Source organism: Salvia hispanica, chromosome 4 (genome assembly GCF_023119035.1).
Source record: "Salvia hispanica cultivar TCC Black 2014 chromosome 4, UniMelb_Shisp_WGS_1.0, whole genome shotgun sequence".
NCBI lineage: Eukaryota > Viridiplantae > Streptophyta > Magnoliopsida > Lamiales > Lamiaceae > Salvia > Salvia hispanica.
The window spans coordinates 12,106,461-12,128,544 of record NC_062968.1 but is presented as its reverse complement, the minus strand read 5'-3'; the positions used below and the strand labels follow the sequence as shown (position 1 = coordinate 12,128,544).

Genomic DNA, 22,084 nt, shown 5'->3' with positions numbered 1-22,084 from the left:
CAGTTTACTAAATCATGCCTTCTTAGTTTCTTAGCACAACTCAACGTCTGCATTTCTTTACTCTCTCGTGTGTTTCTCTAACTGTGTTCTGTTTCAAACTTCTGTGTCTTCTTATTGAAATAAAACCATGCCATGTAGTGTACTCATCTGTCACATTACATAACCAAAAACTCTCAACACTAGTTACTCATACATACTCCATAAATTACAAATATTACACATGAAACCACAATCAACAATAAAGATCCTTCAATTTGCAGACTGTAAATTAAGTTAAACCATTTCATATACAATTGAGTCTGAGGATTACAACGAAAAGAAGACACCGGCAACCAGGATATAGGCTGACGGTCAGAGCTATCTATCAACACCAACAGCAGAAGAATCGGAGGCACGACTAGGAAAGCGGAAATGGCAGACCAATCACTCAAATCATATTCGATCACAAAAGGAATGAATTAACTTTTGGTTTCTATCTTCTCGTTGCTTCCGATCTTTGCTGCAAGGTGGTGGTGCAGTTGATGTAGTTGGTCGACCTCTCTTGGTTCCACATGGATGAATACCCTCAGTCGGAGCTCGAGTCGTAGAAATCACTAGGGCACGGAGTCATGATTTCAGATTCAAGAATTTGAACTACCTGCTGCATTGTGGGACGATTCTCGGGGCATGAAGAAACACATTGGGCGGCGACTGCAAGTAGGGCATCGAAGGTTTCGGCCTGCACTCTTTCACAGTGTAGATCGACTATTTCTCGTTGTCTGTTCTCGGAAGCCAGGAATTTTAACTGTGTAACAAATAGATTTCACTCTTATTGGTAATCCTTTACACGATAATTAGCAACAGATTTCCACAGAAATTTATGAACCTTCACTAAAATAGACTGATGTTATATGGAAGGACTAGCGAAAAAACTCCAACAGCATATCAAATTTTACAAGAGCGCTAATGTCAGTTCTCCTAGAAAACCTAATGGACCGCAACCAAAAATTTGTACTACGTTTTCCCTGTATATCTTAACTACAAAAACTTAGAAAGGACATAAAGGCTGACTATAAAAACAAAACTTCTCCTCCGTCCCATAGAAATAGGCTAATTGGGGATGGCGCAGGTTTTAATGCATAATTGGTAAAGTAAAGAGGAAAAATGGTTGAAATAATGTAGTGGATAGTGGGACCCATAAATGACAAAGTAAAAAAAGGAGAAAAAAGTTCCCATAAATGGATATGGAATATTTCTATGACGGATGGAAAAGGAAATTCGGCCTATTTTATGGGGCAGAGGGAGTATATCTCGTAAGTACTGGAAGGCGTAGACATACCCATCCAACAATGTTAAGGCCCTTTTCGATGAAAGATGCATCTGTAGGCCGCTTTCCGCTCACAATTTCAAGCAAGAGAACACCAAAACTATAAACATCAGACTTTTGAGTAGCTCTACCACTCTGCATGTACTCTGGCCAATAATACATTGACAAAGAAGTCAGAATCAAAAGATAAATTTATCTCATCAGTGAAGATGAATGAGAAAGAAATTCTTGTACAAGTAGGTAACATTGGCAAAGTATAATAACTGGACAAGCGAGTTCAGAAAAGATACATCTTATTATGCTTGGCTATGATATTACAACAAATATTAGTATAGTAGAGCTTGATTAAACACCCACACCACATTCAGAGAATGGAAATTCCAAGTTTGTCCGACGTAACCAGATGATTCAAAACTAAAAGATTTAACTGGCATGAAGATAAAGAAAATGGCATCACAAACCACAAATCATAAGTGACATCTTCAGCTCAAGATTTGAAAATCATTCTCAGTGTGTTTGCATGTTACCTTGACTGAAAAAAATGTTAAAAGAAAACTAAAATCATGTAAAATATGACACTAACCTGGAGCCAGATAACCAAATGTCCCAGCAACAATGGTTGTGATGTGGGATTCCTCGTCCTTCAATAGTTTAGCCAATCCGAAGTCAGAAACTCTAGCATCAAAATTTCCATCAAGCAAAATGTTGCTTGACTTTATGTCTCGGTGAATTATTCTAGGTGAACAATCATGATGCAGGTAGGCTAGGCCCTTTGCAGCTCCCATAATAATATTTAATCGAGTCTCCCAATCAAGTTGCTCCGCTCTCTCTGCAAAAGAGATAAAATAAATAATCAATAAATAGAAAGAAGACAAAAGCTACTGAATGAGGGAGGCAAGGGATTTAAACTAATAGTAAAAAAAAAAAAACCCTCAAAGAGACCTATGATAACGGAACTCACTTTGAAGGGTTATACTGTCTACAATTGAGTGTGATGAAGCTCAAGCAACAGACTCGAAAACCACAGAGAAGTTGAAATTCTAACAAGTTTTACTCCAAAAATGTGTTCCATAAAAATTAGTCAGTTAAATAAAATTATCTTGCTTCAAGAAATGTAGCATAATGCAATTTTTTTAGTGAAGCCAGTTCAGGAATTTCAAGATTCAGAAACTCAAGTATTAAAAAGAAAAAGAAAACGAGAACAGAAGGGTACTAACCCTGTAGAGCTTCATCAAGGCTGCCTCCAGATAAAAAATCATATATTAACAATTGTGATGTTGGGGAGTTGCAGTATCCTCGCAGGTTCACAAGGTATCTGTGTTTGATGCTTCCAAGAATTTCAAGCTCCCTCTCGAAAAAGCGATTAAAGCCTCCATTGACCTTTGAAATCCTTTTTAAGGCAAACACATTGCCGTCATCCATTGTGAGCTTGTAAACAGTACCAAATCCGCCTGCACCAATTACATGCTCTTCATTTAAAGTCTCCAATTTTTTTATGATGTCCTTTGAAGAATATGGCAGGTCTCCATGAAATATGACAACTGATGTTCCTGAAGGAAAACATAAGCATGGATCATGGAGAATTATCAGATACAAGTTGCATATCATTTTTCTATGCAGGGATACTAGTGCGTACCTTCACCAACATCAACAGCAAGGCCTTTTCGATCGTTTTTACCAAGCTTCTTATATAGGAAACAACCCCAGAAGCACATGAGGGCTACCAGAAGCAAGGCACCCACTGTGGCCAGTGCACTGATTAGAAGCCTACCTGAATATTTCTTCTTGGCTTGGAATGAAGCTATAAGTATCATAAAATATCAAGGTCATGCAATTCTTCAGAAAAGACAAGATTGGAAAATACAATAAAAGTAGCTAACCACATCATCTTATTCAAGTATCTTAAAAGGCATTCAGCATCGCATTTATCTTTCGAAAAATCCAAGAAATGTGACAAATGTCCAACCACTATAATATTAACTGCACAGTGCAGACTTGATAAGTTTTAAAAATATATACAGTTGTAACATATGGGATTTATGCTGTGGATCAGAATGACCCTTCATTGTCCTGAATGCCACATTAATCCCCCAAATTATGCCTCTCAATTCAAACATTGAAGCCAATGAGTTTGTACTAACGTTTTGAAGTGTCTACTCTTTTCAGAAAAGAGCATGAATTATACATACAGTCAAAAAACTAGTGAAAAAAGGTCCAGGTATTACATTCCTAAATCAAGGAATGAAACCAAAAAATCAAATGCCAGCTAAAAGAACATGTAATCTGACTTCATCACCTGAAATTGTAATGAGTGACACTTATATGATAAAATCAACTATATTCTGCTTATTTGTATTTCTAATATCAGAACCGTATGGCTTAGAGCTAATGAATACTTGTTTAATGCCTACAAACAGGACTTTTTATCATGCACTAGAAAAGATACCAATACAGAATAAAAACTGGCTAGGAAGGGTACTGGCTATAAATATTCCTCCATCATAACATTTTACATTTGTACCTGAATCTGTAGGCCGTAAAGACGAGGAAGAACCACTAGCATTACTCTTGCATATTTGGATTTGCTTGCCACACAACCCCCGGTTTCCTACGAAGCTGCACCGAGAAACTTAAATCAGAAATGCAATATAAAAAATAAAATCCCATGAAAGCAAATTCGTCTTACTAGGATCAGATCAAGCAGGCAATGTAGCTACACACAAAATTAGCCACTTACGAATTATTCTGGAAGTTTGCAAGAACACCCTCAGAAGGTATGGGCCCCACCAGAAAATTTGTTGAAACATTGCTTCAAACATCATAGGGATAACATATTAGGCTAAAGAAAATAGTATAAGAATAACATTACTTGAAAATCCAGTGTCAACTCACAAACTTGAAAGCTTGTTCAAATTTCCAAGTGAAGCAGGAATTGTTCCACTAAGAGAATTGCTCGAGACATCCCTAGAGAAAACAACATAGCAATATCAACCTTCAGAAAGGAGGAGGCTTTCACCCAATGAAAGAGGTTATTTAAGCAATACAATGTCTAAAATATATACCAAAATGTTCAGATTCTGCTCATATTAATGAAAAGAGATTGTTTCTCATAATAGAGTATTGGGAAAATGATTCATCAAAAGCTCATCTAGTTGATCAAGGGTTCTAGAATTCTGTTTCTGGGAGAGCACATTGTCAAAGAGTTTAAAAAAAAAAAAAAGTGTTAAATATGACTTCGACACAACGAGAAAGTCTTTTGAGAACGTCAAGTACCATTAAACAAACGTCTATTCTTATGCACTCCAATTAACAGAGGAAAGATTGAACATAAAAAATATTGATATTTCAGTCTTTAAAGTTACTTACAGATTTTCAAGCTGAGACAGGTTCCCAAGCTCGCTTGGAATTGGTCCACTAAAGTAGTTACCTTGTAAATACCTGTGCAAAAAGTAAATGAAGATTACCACTCTAGATCTATACTCCCCAAAAGATAAGCAGATGGAAAAAAAGACAACGATACAAGTGAAAAAATGCAGCGATCTCTACATCTTTATTCTGATAATCAAAGATCAGTACACAATGTAAGACAAATATGCTGAGCTAAACCCAGCATCACCTGGTTAACCCACCCTAATTTCTTTAAACTACTCAAGGAATACTTTTATGTTCTAACTTCAAAGAAATTGGAGAAGAGACTACTTGAGAAGACCTTCTTAATCAGGACACAAGTGCTTAACGTCTGCACATATTTAGAAGAAATTTATCATACTTATTTCACTCTCTCTTTCTACAAATGGACCGTGGAACAGTCGGTAGTCGTAGCTTTAACGAGAGTTTCTACACTTACGGCATATAGGCATATTGAAGCTTTCGCTCACTTCACACCAAATACAGTACATAGGAGCTCTTTAGACTTCAGATGGTCATCAACATAATATAAATAACGAGGACAGTCCAAATTTATATATTTAAAATTACATCAATCTTGAGAACGGAGTAGATAATAGGATCAGAAAATTTACACGGACTGCAGCTGTGTACAGTTCCCAAGTTCTGGAGGGATTGCTCCATAAAAATTGTTGTCATGAAGAGCTCTACAAACAAGTAGTTCATGTCATCAACAATAACAGGTGGGGTCATGAGGAAAAAAATAATAGCAAAAGATGAAAAAGGATACATACAGAAGTTGCAGGTTTTCTAATTTTCCAATGTCAGCAGATATAGATCCACTCAATTTGTGGTTCGAAAGGATCCTGCATTATATAAGAAGTCAATCACATTATGTGTTAGCTATATGCATTATGCACAACATTCTACTATAAATCAAATCAACATGCAGAGTTTCTTATTATGTTTTCAGCAACTAGATCAGAAAGGTCATTCAAGTAAGAACAGGACAAATTCAGAAAGACACAAAAGATGGAATAATGGTAAAGAGCAAAGAGAAACTAAGTACAAGTCCTCATAAATTGCAGTTCTAAAAGGACAAGATGAGAATTTTGTGTTTCTTTATGTAGATGATTAATATCTGAAGTATCAAGGAATTTACAAGGCTGTTACTCTCTTTGACTTCAAGTCACATCTTACTCCCTTCCACCTGCATGGGTTTTCATCCTCTGGTCTCCACTGCTGCAGAATACCATCTGGACTAGTTACCGCTGTCCTAAAACTGACAAGAGCCTGACCTGCAAACCAAAAGTCCAACCATGAGCTTCCCATACGTGATATGTCAGTTCCAAACATACGTCAACAAAAAAAGTAAAGAAAAATTCTCTGTGATACGATATAGAAATGTTAACTGCTTAAAAGTACACGATTTTTCTAGGGGAAATCACTGTACAATTCATCAATGTGTTTGAGTTTATGTTATTAGAGTACTTAGTCAGACGAAACTCAGCCAATCTCATCTCTCACTCTACTAAGCTAACCAAAAAATATGTTGAACTAATGATTAACCAGCATACCGTCGAGGGTGAGAGCTTCAAGCTCTTTTGCCAGATTGTAAAGCAATAGAATCCATGAAAGCAACTGCCAATAATTCACAGGGAAGCTGCCCATTGTGGTGTTGATCACGCATGATATGATAAGCTTAAATCATCAGAGGAGCAGAGCTGTAATATAACTCTACAGGACATCTGGTGGTTGCTAAGTTGATAATTCAAGAGCAACCAATTTTAGAGGTTGCAGTAAAAGAACCTCCTGAAAATAAAATTAGCATAGTTAGTTGATTGTGATACACAATAAGAAAGAGCAAAGGTCAAGAAAAACGAACATCACGCATCAAACTTGGCGTTTGTGATTGTGAATTTGGGCAATAATGCAGCATGCAGAAGCTCATGAATTATAACCAGACACAACCAATTTTCATATGATGCAAGCACAATACTACGAATTCAAAACTTGTTGAGAAAAATCTGCTTTTCAATTTAAACTCCAATCGTCTTTTTGCTTTGTCACACACGCACGTAATTCTGGTTAACACTTTATGACGCCAAAAAATGCACCGTGCAAGTTCAACCAAATCCTTTTTCCAGCCAAAATATGGTCTAAATTTGGATGGTTCAGGTTCTTTTCAGGAGTGATAGTCCACAAGCTCCAATTCAGCTCACAATAAGATCTGTACATGATTGAGCTCAGATATAGGAGCTTAAGTGCATTTTAGTGGCTACTGCAGAACCTACCAACATGATGAAAGTCATTTCCAAGCAACAGGGTGAAAAGATATATAGCCACAACAATGGCAGAGAACGCATCAATCACCGGTACTGAACTAATATCTAGGATCAAACAATATTTACTTTGCCAACATCTCTTCCAATTAAACCAACAATCAAATGCGAAACCAATGGACAACTTTCAGAAGCATCACAGCAACAGCAAAAACGGAATTAGCGCTAGATAGTGACAAAGAAGATACAGAATACACATCCAGATGATAAAATATTAGATAAAAACCTAAAACGGCAGTAGAAGAAGCAGAATTGATTCAGCGCAGAGATAAATTAGAAATTGATGGAAATTGAGGAAGGAGCTTTGCAGGTGTTCAATAGCACGAAGCAGATAATCGCAGGCAACACCGTCCAGTTTCTCTCTCTAAAACCATACATGCATCTGTGTCTGTATACATATAGCGTGCATGTATGTATCGGCACGAACGGCAAGAGTGTAGTGTTGCTGGATTTGAGTGAGAGAAGATAGAGAGAGAAAGAGAGAGATTTCTGAGAATTAAAAGGGAATTCAGTATCAGCGAATGAGAACAGAGTGGCGGCACGTGCGACCGCGATACTTCGCGCGTGTGACCGACGCCGGTGATCTGCTGTCAAGCAGATTTCAAGATTCTATTTTTTGCCCGTTTAACTAGTTTCTAGTGTTACATTTCGCCACCTTGAGATTTTATTATTATCGTTTCGCACCCTGATAAAAAGGAAAAATGCAATTGTGCGAGTACTTTTCTTTTCCTTAATCAATTTTCGAAGAATGTTACACATTTTTATTCTATGTTAGTATTATACTTTCTCAGTATTTTAAAAATAGAAATTTTGAAAATGGTGCAAATTTTAATGCAAAATCAATTAAGTAAAAAAAAGAAGAAATAATAAGAGAAATGAAAAAAAAAATAGTAAATTTAATGTTAGTAGATTGTAGAATCTATTTTCTAAAATAAGAAGTTTCTATTTTTTAAAAACAGATGAAAAAATGAAAGAATTCCTATTTTTAGGAAACGAAAAGAGTAAAAAAATACTACTATCTGTTCATGAAAAAAGTCTCATTTAGTTAGGATGTCCACGAAAAATAGTCTAATTTCAAAAATGAAAACTTTCTTTCATATTTTATACATTTTTTTCCTTTGTCTTTCTTACTTTTTCTCTTCTCTCAACTTTCCTAAATTCTTGTGTCAAAAGATAAGCGAGTCATTTCCTTTTTTGGCATCTTCTCTCTTACTTTTTTCTCTCTACTTTATTCGGACTATTCGGATTTGGGTAATCTCCGAGATTCATTTTGTTTGAAGTGTAGAATATGTAGTGTGAATTTGAGAGTGAAAGAAGTGAAAAATGAGTGAAACAGCACACAGTGAAGGTGTTTGATAAAGGAGATGAAGAGAGGGAAACAGAAGATCGAAGCTCAGAAAAAGAACGCCGAAAAGAATCAGAAGTCCAAAGGCTCACAGATCGAAGCCCGCGCCGTCGGCCTCCAAGTCGTCTGCTCTATTTGTCGGGTAATTTCTTCCGATAGATGTGTCGAATTGAAGATTCAAATCTCATCTTTCTCTCTTTTCTTTTCTCTTCTCTTTTACTATTGCTTAATAATTGTGTTTGATAACTTTGTAAATGAGTTGAACTATGGGATTATTGCTCTATGTCAAAGTGTGTTGATCTAAATTAGGGCAAATGTTGGTGAATTATGGATTGTATCTGGTAATTTGGATCATGAGTTTCCTGTTTGTTGCGATTTTAGTTATGGAAGAACTGAAATCGCAAGCTCAATCACACCTACGCACGATCCACAGCATAATCGACACAACAACTCCACAATCCACACCACAACACCAACAATCAATGCCAAATCAACAAGATCAACACCACAATTTATACAAAAACAGAGAACTCAAGTAATCAACTAATAACACCAATTGCCGAATGTAATACGGATGATTTGATAGTTTCAGATGATCAAATAAGAACAAAGGAATTGAACGATAATGAAATGCGAACTAAGCTAAGATAGAAGTGCTTCGGATCCACGATCCTCAGCCCGAGCTCAAGGGAGAATCACCGAATCACCGGATTCTCACGATGACCCTAACTCGCAAGCTAACACACTATTTTCCTGAATGCCAAACCAGCTGCCAAGATGCCCTTTTATTTAGTTGCCCTCTCTCTCTCTCTCCTGCTTGTTAGATTGTTGAATACACGTTTTTATTTGCTGATGTGTCAATTCCAACTCACTTCTCCACATGGCATTCCTATTCTTCCACCTATGCGTGCGTCCTCTTCTTCTTCAGCTTGTGATTGCAACACTGTTTATGAATAAGCTTGGGATAGAATAAGGAGCTGTTTGATATCGAGGATAGTTATATGGAGATTTTATAATGCAGCTTCTATTGGATTCTTTTTTTGAAATGTAGTTGATACAAAATCTTTGATAATCGTAAGGCAAAACTGTTAGGGCTACAAGGCAGATTCCACTACTTAAATTGCAGGCCACTTCTACTTTCTCAGTGTCTGGTTCTTTGTTTAGAGAAACTCACTGATAGTGCCATTCTACATTTAGGAATGCCTCTCCATAGATATTTTCCCTTGTAGATCCCTGAGGATTAGCGAAGTTGTGACCCGTTTTTCTTTTTCCTTTCTGTTCGATTTTCTACTTCTGCATTGGTTTCCCACATGCATATGTTAGTATAATGAAGGAGTAATGGTCTAGGCAACCTACATTCCATAATGTGATGGATTGCTTTTCCTATTGATATCATTACTTCTAAAACACTGTTTTCTCGTTTAGCCTTTTACATGAGGATACTTGCTTCCTTACATAAAATTAAGTTCACATTATCTCGTTAAGCCTTTTACATGGGGATACTGGCTTCCTTGCATAGAATTACGTTCCCATTATCTCGTTTAGCCTTTTACGTCAACATCATATGCTTAGGAAGCTTCTAGATATGTGTTTTAACATAAACTCAAGGATTCGGTCGAGGAGTAGCTAAAAGGGAGATCTTCAAGATGCTGAAAGCACGTCTAATGTTGGGCATCTATAATCTCTCCCAGGAGGATTGGTTTCAGCATCACTGTAATTGCTTTAGTGGTGACCTTTACTAAATCTCATGTTGTATATTTTCTACAACGTAATGCACTGGTTATGTTAATATAAAAAACAAGGAACCCACGATGAAACATACCTAGAAAATCTCTGTGTGCTTTCAGAATTTTCTTTTGGAAGAATATGATAGTGTTGTTACTTAAATTTTGGCTTAGAGTAGTTTCAGTGGTAACCGCCAAATCTCTCTTGTCTGTACCCTAAACATCTGGTTGATAATATAATTTGCCATGTTGCTCTATCTGACAATCCATCTTACTCAGTTATGGTTCGAAATTGCAGGCCCAGCTAGCGAATCAGAATCAGCTTGTTGATCATTACAGCTCCAAGCACCCAAAAGAAAAGCCTCCAAGCAACTCAGGATAACAGCTCTCGACTCTAAAAGCTTTTGGTTTTCTTGGTTCAAAATGTAATTTAACTCCAGAACACATGATGTTGAGTTCCCCTGTTCTGTTTATAAGAATGTACCCCAATTATTACCTGCAAGGGAATCTACAAATGAATATATTGTACTCTCTGCTTTGTATGGTTGGCCCTGGGCACCTTTTAATTCTTCTTGTTTCTGGATATCTCACTCGTAGACATCTTTCCTTTGTTTCCCGGGCCTCTAGTGAGTTACAGACACGGTGATCCCTTCAAAAGTAGTTGAACATGTGCTCCTAAATCTTTCTAACCAGCAACCATAAACATTATCGAATGAAATCATACGACGATGTTTATTCTTGTTAAAATTTGAATCCTTCAGTATGTACAAAATCCTTAAATGTTCAGCAGTTATGGAAGCTAATGTAAAAAATGCTCAGTATTCACCTCAAACAACGATCATGCACCTAAAACGAAATCGTCAACGCAGATGTATAAGAACAAAGATAAATATGCTGCCATAATATTCAAAACCCAACACAGGTTGATATAACTGTAGTTTCATTCTTTTTCAATATGTGATCCCATGATATAAGCAATTGAAAAATGGGATGTTAAGCCTTCGTCTAGATTATGCCTAAGCAGTCTCGTCCTCACGGATAAGCTTGTTCAACAGTGCTGTTAGCAACGCATCCCTCTGTTCAGTTCTGCTCTCTTCTCTCACTCTCCGTTCCTCTTCCCTCTCTCTCCACGCTTGTTCCATCATCAGCTTCTCTCGTTCGAGCCTCTCCATCTTCTGCTGCCATTCCTGCTCAAATCGTTCCCTCTCTTGAGCACGCTTCTCCATTGACGCTCTCCACTCCATATCGATCATCTGTTGCTGCTGCATAAAATTCCTCATTACCTCCCCAATGACATTATGCAGTGGCTCTCTTGCCTTTTGTCGTTTTTCTGTTCCAGCTTTTCGTTTTGGAACCGCTCTCACTTTCCCAGCCTGATGATTGACTTCAACCTCTTCATCATCATTCTGCTCTTCAATGAATTCTTCATTGGATTGATCCCCTGAAGCACTGTTAAGCCTCTTTCTTCCTTTGGCAATGACAGTGTCAGCTTTGGCCTGAGTTTGCTGAATCCGGTTCACCCTGGCTGTGAATACTGCGTGCAGTTCATTGAAAAAAGGGTGAACAGTATCCACATTAGATGCTTCTTGCTCCTGCAGTATAGAAGACATATCTTCAGATCTCGACCCTAAGCGAATTGAATCCATCCATCACTGCTTTATCCTAACTATTTCTACATCAACAAGCATGTTGTTACCAAAAGAAGAAACGACTTCGCAAAAATAAATAAGAACCTTACATGATCTAAAGAATACCTTAATCTGAATTTACTCAACACTTGCCACAGAAATGAGTTCTCACTTTCAAGATCCAAACAATTTTGAAAAGCAAATACTACTCCGTTTCCATATTTGTGAGAGCATCGAAATCTAGGTGTATGCAAGATAAAATATCCGTTATATAACTACTATGCAAGAGAAATCTAGGAAAATGTTGGAAACATATCACTGCACAGATTTATTAAATTGAATAGTACCAAAAATTTGGGAAGTTAATAAAGAGACAAGAAATTGGGGACGACTCCTTACATGTATTTAGGTCTAACAGTTTAATGTCGAATAAAATCAAAGTAAAAGATCATAACAAAAAAAATCACTCGGCAATATACTGAATGATCATATATAAATGTCACTTGTTAGATAAACATGTCATGCGGCACTACTTAGCTACACATACTCAATTTACATATTGAAATATGTCACTGTGTTCTGTCACAGTTAAAGTGCGGGGCAGGAGCTAGAGGTATGAGACTTCCGAGACAAAGTATCAGTAAAGAGTTCATTTCCTTCAATAAAAGTTATGACTCAAAATCAATATTCCCATTCCATTGTAACGACATATTTATTTCCGAGACAATCCTTTCAAATATGTTGAACAAGTCCTAGTCAGATTCCAGAATCCTTTGAATTCATTATTTACATGGCAAATTTATTGTTTAATTAAGCTATTGCAGGAGTAGTTAGCATTTCTCAACCAATCTTTAACTAAAATTTTCTTTTAATGAGGTAAATTTAGCATGAGATGCTTGTATTTATGGCATTTTGTTTAAATGGTTTCCAAATAGCTTACTCTGTTCTTATATTATACAGAAATTTCACTATATTTACGACACAATCATATGTCAACAAATAGCAAAAAATTAACCGGAGAATCAAACTAAACGACATGCTTGACTATAGAATCAGAACTGTAGAATTAGCTCAGCATATTTAAAAGTCATATCCGTTGTATGGAGATGAATCCAGCTAAATCGAATCTTATTTCTCCACGACACTGACTCATTCGACCGACCTACTCATCATGACATACGGCAAGAAATCATGAGGTTTCACACATTAGGACAAGATGCGACAAATTGCTGAAAAAACCAGAAAGTCGCCACAAAAACCATAACTTGAAGAAGTTACAGATAAAAAAGATAGCATATGGAATGCCTCTACATTCATTAAAATTTATCATGGCAAGAGCAACTATCTCTAGCATGCTGAGCATTCACTAAATCGACCTGGATGTTACTATTTACATCACTCGACATAATTCGCCAAAAGCAGGACTGAAGAAGTCACGGGCCAGACAAGCAACGGGTGCATCATTACAACATCTAGGTTTGCCTCATCCCACCTCGGCAAAAAGGGCAGTGCACGAACAACTAAAAAATTGATTTCTCTCTAACTTATCATTATCTCTAGCATGTAAAAGCACAAATCTTTAGGCCAAGAATCAGATTATCAGACAAAACCCTAATTGCATTGCCAAAATTTCCACATCAACCTCACAAGTAGAATAAAAATCAAATCTTTGTTATCAATCTTGACATAACATAAACCAAGAAACAGTCCAATTCGACAAAGACTCACACTTTGGAAAGGGAAAGGGAATCCCTACATAATCTCTTTCATAAACACAAAAGAAATGCAAACTTACCAGTTCAACTATGTCAAAAATCAAGAAATAATCACAAAAAAGTAATGCATGGATACACATTTAGAATAAAATAAAAGTAATTATGTAAAGACCTTGAATGCAGTAACAAGATTTTTCCACTTCCATTTGCAGTGATCGGCAGTTCTCCAGTAGCCCCTGTCCCTCATTCTGTCTGCGACCATTTCCCACAAATTTGTATTCGTTTTGGCGGCCAATTCGACCTGAGCCCTCATTTCGATCAAGTCCCTCGTTTCTTGGTTGCTCCACGGCGGGAGCCTCTCGTCTCTCGTCGGGAACTCGTCGTCAAAAGGTGGCGGGAGGGGGATCATCATGGTTTGGTGAAGCTGCTGCTGCTGCTGCTGGTGGAGGAGGGGATATGTAGTATTGGGATTTCCGGCGCTGCTGCTTGGGAGGAGGTGGTGATGGGTGGTGGTGACATCTCCGATGTTGCCGTACATGGTTATTTTGGGGGGATTTGAAGGTTTTCGATTAATTTAGTAGTGCTCCATCAGTGTAGAATACAAGTAGTAGTACATGATTATAATGCGGATTGGTATCTAATTTTCGACTCCTCGCTGTCCGGTATCCACTCTCTCTCCATACTATTCTTTAAAATTGCATTTATGATTTTTGGACAAGAAAAATGAATGTTTTCGGAGTTTGACTTTCTTACAGAGGATAATTTAATGCGGGAGACATTGGGGGAAATTTTGTAAGAAAAATAAATAACTCAGAGATAGTATTTCTTTTGGATTATCTTAGCTGAGTCATATTTTTTTTGATAAAAAAAGATAATTTTAATTTTCTCTTATTTTATTGCTTCTTTAGTTTTTTACTTTTTTTTATAGAAAAATTTATTTTCTCTTTGTTTAACTCACTTAATACAATTTTTCTTAAATTCCGTGAAAGAAACACCCCTACTACAGAAGGACGATTAATTATATTAGGCATCCACAATGGGGTGATTTTCGTCCGGACGATCCATCGTTCGTCGCCTCATCTGCTCTCGTCCTCCCACTGCACGGTGACGGACGAGCACCTAACCCGAAAGTTCGACCGCGGACGACGTGGCGCCCGTGCTTTTATCAGATTGTAAAACTAGAAATATGTTCATAAGCATATAATCACAAATCGTACTGAATATATGCAATTAAAATCATAAGATTTACCGTATGGATTCAAGTAATTGAATTCGAACTCCTTCTTCAATTGATCTCTACCACAAATCTTCTGATCTGTTCCCTTTAACTCGGAATTGACCTTTGTGTGGGCAAAGCTTGTCAAATCCTCAAAAGCAGGAGAAGAATTTAAGAAGAACCCTAAATACCCTTCACTCTTGATTGCAGAGAACGAGAAAAATAATATCGGTATAATAATTCTGTCTTCTTTTCTTCTCACTTTTATATTGAGTTAATTATTTTGGGCCAGACCAGGGATCTATGGAGGATTGGATTGGGCCACAGTTCAGGCTTTCACTAATTAAATTAAAACTAATTTCATTCAAGCCCAAACTTAAATATTATTATCATCCACTATAGATATAATATTGACTGCCCGTCCAAACCGAAATTACGAGTATTTCGGGACTTCCTCTTTAATTAAATCATTTCTCGTGTTAAAGATATAAATATCCATTAATTAATATCAAGTCTGCTATCTGACTTTTATTAATTAATTTCTTTTTCCAAGAGTGGTCTAGTTCAGAATCATTATTTATTATTCATGGAATAAATTCCAACTGGCCAATTTTCTGAATAATAAAACCTTTTTCTAAACACCTCTTGAGGATATTATCAGACTGGCCTCTCCCATCACACGATTCATTGCAATAACAATACTAGCACCACCTAGACATTAGTGATTACTACCCAATCTATCAGGATTCTTAGGCAACGAAATACCCTTACCATTTGATAAGTCAAAGTAGTTTTCAATTAATATCGTATGTTATCAAACGAAACTCACCTCGCGCACGATTCAACATAATAGCAATCCTAGCACCACTAGATATTAATCACCACTACCCAATATACCAGGCTTATTGGGTTGCGAAAAACCCGCACCATTTGGTAAGTCAAAGTAGTGCATAATCAATACCGTATGCTCAATGCTAACGTACATTGATTAAGAAACAATAATTTACAAGACCTCGTCTTTCGGTAGATAGCATAAAGACTTGTCCTGCTTGTTAGATCCATTCGATCTTTATACCACACCAACGTCATTTTGTTTCAGTAAGGCTTAGAAATAATCGGACTGACATTGCAACCTTTCACGATAGTCTATCTACGTTGTGAAATTCTTCTTTTTCTTTGTTCAGAACTGACCGTGTTACCTTAAAGTGAACGACGCCCACAATCGGTCTACTAAAACAAAGACTTAGACTTTGTTAAGTTACCTATACATTTAAACATGTAATAAACATCCATTAAATGTTAAACATAACAACATTATGACAAAAATAATCTGTTTATTCATTTGGAAAATAAAATAAGAGTTTAAACAGTATTCAATCACTCGAAAGGTGATTTCTAGTATACAAACTCTAACAGTAGATTGGTCGTGAACGACGTTCACAGAAGGTGACGCAATCAGTTCTTTGTAGAAGAGAAACAAAATTTCACAACCTAGATAGGCTTTGGCCACCTATCGCGAAAGGTTACAGTGTCAGTCCGCATGTTTCCTTACCTTAGGAAATAAACGAGACTGGTGTGGTATAGCACTAAAGGATCTAACAATTGAGATAAGTCTTTTTTGCTATTTAATGAAAGTCGAGGTCTTGGTGATTGTTATTTCTTAATCATTGTTGACATAACATTGAGCATACAATATTGATTATGCACTACTTTGATTTATCAAATGGTGTGAATTTTTCGTAATCCAAGAATCTTGATATCCTGGGTACTGGTGATCAATGTCTAGAGGTGCTAGTATTGTTATTGCAATGAATCGTGTGTGGGGTGAGTCTGTTGGGGTTTGCACAGAAGAACTTGCAAATTAAATAAATTCACAAAAAAAAATCTATTTAGGTGATTATGTGGATCAATTCAATTTCATGCTTCAACATATAGAGACAGGCTAATGCGCAATTAATCACATAATTTTATAGTATTAAATTATGATATTGAATCTTATAATTGTGATTCCCCAAAGAATCGAAGTGATTTGCTATTTTTCCACGTGTAGGCCTTGAAGCTTTATTGCAAAACCAAAGATCTCCTTGTTAGGTTTGGTATACTGAAAAGCATGTTTCGAGCAGGTTTTGCGCGAATAGAATCTTGCTTGTAAACGAAAAACTCTACAATCTACTTTTAACCCGATTCAGTATTATTCGAGCAGTTTCGCACGAATAGAATCACTATTATTATTACATTGTGTTTGCTTATGCATTTATAAGATGTTTTACGAACATTTATATATATAAGAAGCAAACAAAGCCTAAGTCTTTTGCTTAGTAGACCGGTTGTGGGCGACGTCCACTTTAAGGTAACACGACCAGTTCTATGCAATGCTTTGCAAAAGAGAAAGAAGAATTTCACAACATAGATAAGCTTTGGCTACCTATCGTGAAAGGTTGCAATGTCAGTCCGCATATTTCTAAGCCTTACCGAAATAAGATGACATTGGTGTGGTATAGCACTGAACGGATCTAACAGCAAGACGTGTCTTTATGCTATCTGCTGAAAAACTAGGTCATGATAAAATACTACTCCCTCCGTCCACGAATAAGAGTCCCGTTTTTCCATTTTGGCCCGTCCACGAATAAGAGTCCCGGTTCATAATTACCATAAATGGTAAAGAGACCCCACATTCCACTAACTCATTCCACTCACATATCATTTAAAACTAATATATACAAGTGGGACCCATGTTCCACTAATTTTTTTCCACCCACTTTTCTTAACATTTCTTAAAACCCGCGCCATTTAGAAATGAGACTATTAATCGTGGACGGAGGGAGTATTTCTTAATCTACATATGTTAGCATTGAGCATACGGTATTGATTATGCGCTACTTTGACTTATCAAATGGTGCGGGTTTTTCGCAACCCAATAATCCTGATATATTGGGCAGTGGTGATTAATATCTAGTGGTGCTAGGATTGCTATTGTGTTGAATCGTGTGCGAGGTGAGTCTCGTTTGATAATGTCCTCAAGAGGAGCTCGAACAAGGTTTTATTATTAAGAAAACTGGTCAGTTGGAGTTTTATTACTCTATGAATAATAAATAAGTGTTTCTTGCTAAGTCTACTCTTGGATTTAATAAGATATTAATTAATTAAGTCCGTAGCAGACATTAATTAATTAATCGACATTTATATCTTAAGCGCGGGAAATAAATAATATAAACAACGGAAACCCGGATTACTTGTAATTTCGGATTTGGATGGGGAGGTCAATATTACTTCTGTAGTGGCTGCTCGTAATATTCCAATATAAGCTTGTATTAAATTGTGGGTTCAATTTAATTAGTAAAAAGCTAATTGGGGTGAGCCCATATCCAAAACCTTCCATAGATCTCTGTCTGGGCCCAAAAGGAACTTAATATAAATAGGAGAATAAAGGAGACAGAAATTATAATTTTTCCAATAGCAAAATTTCGTCTCCCTCTACCTAGAGGAGTTCGAATTTCTCTCCTAATTGGAGAAGGATTTCTTCTGTCTTCTTTATTCGAGTCCTAGTATTTTGATGAGATCAGCCCACCCTGATATCGAGATACAGTTCGGGAACCAGAGAGAAGATCCGTGGTCTAGTATTGAAGATCATCACATGGAAAAGGCGCGAGCAATCGACGATTCTTTGGAGAATCAAATCGGTAACTCTAAACCGTAGAATTCATGTTTTAGGATTTACTTTCTTTGAGCATATATTATTTGCGTTCTAGCATGCAATTATCTGTTTAACATGTGAATTGATTAATCGCATAATCGGTCAAATAGATCCTACGTCTGATTTATTTGTTTTGTACAAGTCTTCCGCTGTGCAAGGGGCACCAAACCCCAGCAGGCCGGCCATCACTCGGTTTGCTACATCCTTTTTATCATTAGAAAGGTTGCAAAAGGAGAAATATAACATTAGGAAAATGTCTATTTCTAATGAATGGATCCAAAACAAGCTTTCAAAAGAAGCTAAGGGGAAGGAAGCAGCTAGGACAACACAATATTCTCTTTTCTAGAATAATGTGGTTTACATTCTCAAAGTTATGACTCCCCTTGTAGAGTTCTTAGATTGGTGGGTGGTGAAAGGAAACCGACAATGGGCCATATTTTTGAGGCAATGGAGAAGGCAAATGAAACAATCGCGAAGTCTTTTAATGGTCTTGAGCAAAGATACTCCAATGTTTTCGAGATCACTGATAGAAGGTGGAATTGCCAACTCCATAGGCCATTGCATGCAGCTGGCTACTTTTTGAATCTGGCCATCTTTTATGATCATCCAGAAATGCGATTTGATGTTGAGATAACTTCAGGGTTGTTTGAATGCATCAAACGAGTTGTTCCAAAGAAAGAAGTCCAAAAAGAGACAATGAAGCAGTTGGAAATTTACAAAGCTGCATCATGCTTTTTTGTTGATGAAATTGCAAAAGAGCAAATTAAAGAATTGCCTTCTGGTCTGAATCTTTACACTTAACGCCATTAAATTTCCGAGTTCTAATTTCTAATCTAGGTACTTTATTTGGCTTTGTAGCTAATTGGTGGAGTTTGCATGGCGCCTCAGCTCCTCTATTGCAAAAATCCGCGATGAAAGGTTTAAGTAGTGCTTCAGGGTGTGAGCGTAATTGAAGTGTTTTTTAGCAGGTAATTGACAAACCTTTTATTAGATTTTAGTTTTCAATTTTAAACTTATAATATAATATTATAATTATAAACCTATTATTATATTTATGTGGCAGATTCATTCGATAAAGAGAAATAGGCTCGAGCATGAAAAGTTATATGATTTGGTTTATGTGAAATACAACCAAAAAAATTATAGAGGTACGAACAAAGAAATAAACTCGATCCTCTTTCACTCGATTACTTTGATCACTGTAACAAGTGGTTGGTTGGAGAGTTCGACGGTGCTGAAGGTGAAGGAAATGATATGGTTTTTGATGGAGATTCGCTTGATTGGGATACTGTGTACGAGGCGTCGGGAGTTGAAGAGCCTATCACTTATACTCCATCTGTTTCATAGTAGTGGAGACACATTTCTTTTCGGCATAAAGATTAAGAAAATGATGTGTAATGCACTAAATAAAAATAAAGTAAGTGAAAGGAAAAGGTAGAGAGAATAAAGTAAGAGAGAGGGAACAGTAAGTGAGAAGAAACGTGTTGACTTTTACTAAAAAGAGAAATGACTCTACTACTACGGAACATACCAAAATGGCAAAATGACTCCACTACTATGGAACAGAGGGAGTAATGGGTCTAGGTCTAAGAAAAGAAAAGAAACTTCTACATCATCAAGTTCTAGGAAAGCCTCAATAACCACATGCATATCTAGAAAAAATAAAGGCAGATTGACAGTGGTTGAAGAAAGCGAACTTGTGGACGAAGAATCGGAAGATGAAGAAGAAGGATATACTTCGTTGGAGCCGGAAGACCCATAGGACGATGATATAGATGAGGATGAGGATGAGGATGAGAATGACTATGTTGGGAAGGATGATTATGTTGTGGATGGTGATGATTGAGGATAGTTTTAATTTAGATTTTATATATATTACGATGATAACATTATATTTTAATTATTGAACTAGGACTTATTATTATAATCATAATATATAATTGCTTATGACTTTCTGTTTTATTTATTATTTTAGTAGTTGATATTTACAATTTTTATTATTTTTCAATTTTTTGAATTTATGTATGCATATATTACTAATATTTTATTAATTAATTTATCGATCGCCATACCGATACGCCATATCCTTGTGGCGGTTTTTTGGCTTACCCCTGTAAGCCGCCATACGACATCCATAACATTGCTCTCCGTAGAAAATCATGTTTTAGGTTTCAATTAATCAAAAGCATGTTTTAATTCAAGTTTTGAGCATAATCCATGTGATAATTACGCGAATAGATTTTGTCTAAATAATAAGCTAAATAGATCTAATTCTCTGATTTATTTGTTCTTCCGTTGTCAACCCTATCATTTTGCATTATATTGTTGGATGCCTTTCTGCTTGCTTGCACTGGCTGGCTACTTAGCCTTGATTGTTGGTATAATTTGTACATGATGTATGTATATAACTAAGTGATGACATTAATAATGCTTATAGTAATGTGACAGAAAATAATTGCCATACCTGGTCGAGGAGACAATCTTTCATGACTTCATTCTTCACTGATTGAATAGGCTTTGTCTTGAGTGTCCCTTTCGGCTTGTTCTTTGAATTTCTTCACGCTGGTACTTGTAGACCTGCCCAAGGTTTACCGAATCGGCGGTTAAAAGCGAAACCGTAACCGCCGGTTACGGTTCCAAACCAAAACCGTGAGAATTTATCCGAACCGAAACCGTCGATTTTTGAACCGTGGTTCGGTTCAGGTTCAAAAATTTTCGAACCGAAACCGCCGGTTCCGAGCAGTTCCAAATTGGAACCGTGAAAAACCGCCGGAAAACGTTGAAACCAAGCCGGAACCGCAAAAAACCGGTGATTCGGAACCGTGAAAAACCATAAAAAATGCCGGAAAACCGTCGGTTCCGAACCGAAACCTAAACCGGCGGTTTAGAACCGTAACCGTAACCGTGAAACACCATCGCGGTTCGGTTCCGGTTCAACAATTTCTAAAACCGGAACCGGCGGTTCCGAACCGTAACCGCCGGTTCCTGAACCGTGGGCACCTCTAGGTACTTGTTGTGTAAATGAGAATATGCCTATTTTACCATCAAATATGGTATGCCCATCATTCCCAAACATGTGGCCTGTTAACAACACACATGAACATCACTTTAGTGAGGAATATCTTGGACTTACAAAGACATGTCATCTGACAACAAGTAGTATTGGTGTGATGCCTTTGTCACATAGAATCATTTTTCATCGATATGAAATGTGTTGTGCATTGAATGGTAAAGAAGTTTACTTTCAGCTATTGTTGGCTGAATATAGGCAAGACACCATCTCATCCTTGCAATTTTATTTGCTTGAGCCAGTGTAGGTTCAACTACACTTGTATGGTCTTATCTATTTATTCTTAACCAATCTACCAACTGTTGACTTGCTTATGTCAATCTTAGAAGCAAGCTTCCTTGTTGTTGATCTCTTAAAGTATAGACAAGTTTCTAACCCTTTCTTCATCAAGCATGAGTTTATCTTGGTGCTGATAACCTTTTGCTTTGCCTTTCATCATAACAGGATCCCCTCTCTTCATTTGCTACTGGGTGATCTTCCATAATTTCATTGTTGTCCTTCTATGGATTTTGAGTTTTTTGGGTGCCTCTGTAAAAGAACCACGTGGAAGCACTCCAGCTTGACTTTCCTGTAGAAGAAACTGCACAAGGTTCTTCTCTTGGCAGTTCAAGGACAAAGTGGCGTGTTGCTCCTGCTCCATTGCCCAGTAATGAAGGT

The 22,084-nt window shown here is 36.9% G+C and overlaps 2 protein-coding genes and 1 long non-coding RNA gene across 3 annotated transcripts; 1 reads left to right on the top strand and 2 right to left on the bottom strand.

The window, feature by feature from the left end:
* Nucleotides 1-160: 160 nt before the first annotated feature.
* On the bottom strand, nucleotides 161-7,519 carry LOC125222675 (LRR receptor-like serine/threonine-protein kinase FEI 1). The gene is made up of 14 exons (XM_048125415.1): nucleotides 7,262-7,519; nucleotides 6,271-6,505; nucleotides 5,856-5,991; nucleotides 5,488-5,559; nucleotides 5,329-5,400; nucleotides 4,673-4,744; nucleotides 4,199-4,270; nucleotides 4,044-4,115; nucleotides 3,828-3,922; nucleotides 2,943-3,107; nucleotides 2,524-2,856; nucleotides 1,890-2,135; nucleotides 1,319-1,452; nucleotides 161-784 (listed from the first exon to the last, which is right to left on the bottom strand). The coding sequence occupies exons 2-14, from the start codon at nucleotides 6,362-6,364 to the stop codon at nucleotides 566-568; spliced, it is 1,782 nt and encodes a 593-aa protein (XP_047981372.1). The 5' UTR covers nucleotides 6,365-6,505; nucleotides 7,262-7,519; the 3' UTR covers nucleotides 161-565.
* An 854-nt stretch (nucleotides 7,520-8,373) lies between these two features.
* LOC125220063 lies at nucleotides 8,374-10,689 on the top strand. The gene is made up of 2 exons (XR_007176284.1): nucleotides 8,374-8,522; nucleotides 10,403-10,689. It is a non-coding gene; the product is annotated as an uncharacterized LOC125220063 (long non-coding RNA).
* A 262-nt stretch (nucleotides 10,690-10,951) lies between these two features.
* On the bottom strand, nucleotides 10,952-14,121 carry LOC125223849 (trihelix transcription factor GT-3b-like). The gene is made up of 2 exons (XM_048127149.1): nucleotides 13,620-14,121; nucleotides 10,952-11,696 (listed from the first exon to the last, which is right to left on the bottom strand). Exons 1-2 carry the CDS (start codon nucleotides 13,983-13,985, stop codon nucleotides 11,121-11,123), a joined length of 942 nt encoding a protein of 313 aa, XP_047983106.1. The 5' UTR covers nucleotides 13,986-14,121; the 3' UTR covers nucleotides 10,952-11,120.
* Between the last annotated feature and the right edge of the window lie 7,963 nt (nucleotides 14,122-22,084).

Excerpts from the sequence above, each read along its gene's own strand:
- LOC125222675 (XM_048125415.1), bottom strand. The coding sequence starts at position 6,364 with ATGGGCAGCTTCCCTGTGAATTATTGGCAGTTGCTTTCATGGATTCTA. Across the intron at positions 2,857-2,942 it reads TGCTGTTGATGTTGGTGAAG|GAACATCAGTTGTCATATTT; the intron begins GTACGCACTAGT and ends GTTTTCCTTCAG. Across the intron at positions 785-1,318 it reads GCCTTAACATTGTTGGATGG|TTAAAATTCCTGGCTTCCGA; the intron begins GTATGTCTACGC and ends TTTGTTACACAG.
- LOC125223849 (XM_048127149.1), bottom strand. The coding sequence starts at position 13,985 with ATGTACGGCAACATCGGAGATGTCACCACCACCCATCACCACCTCCTC. Across the intron at positions 11,697-13,619 it reads ATCTTGTTACTGCATTCAAG|GAGCAAGAAGCATCTAATGT; the intron begins GTCTTTACATAA and ends TCTATACTGCAG.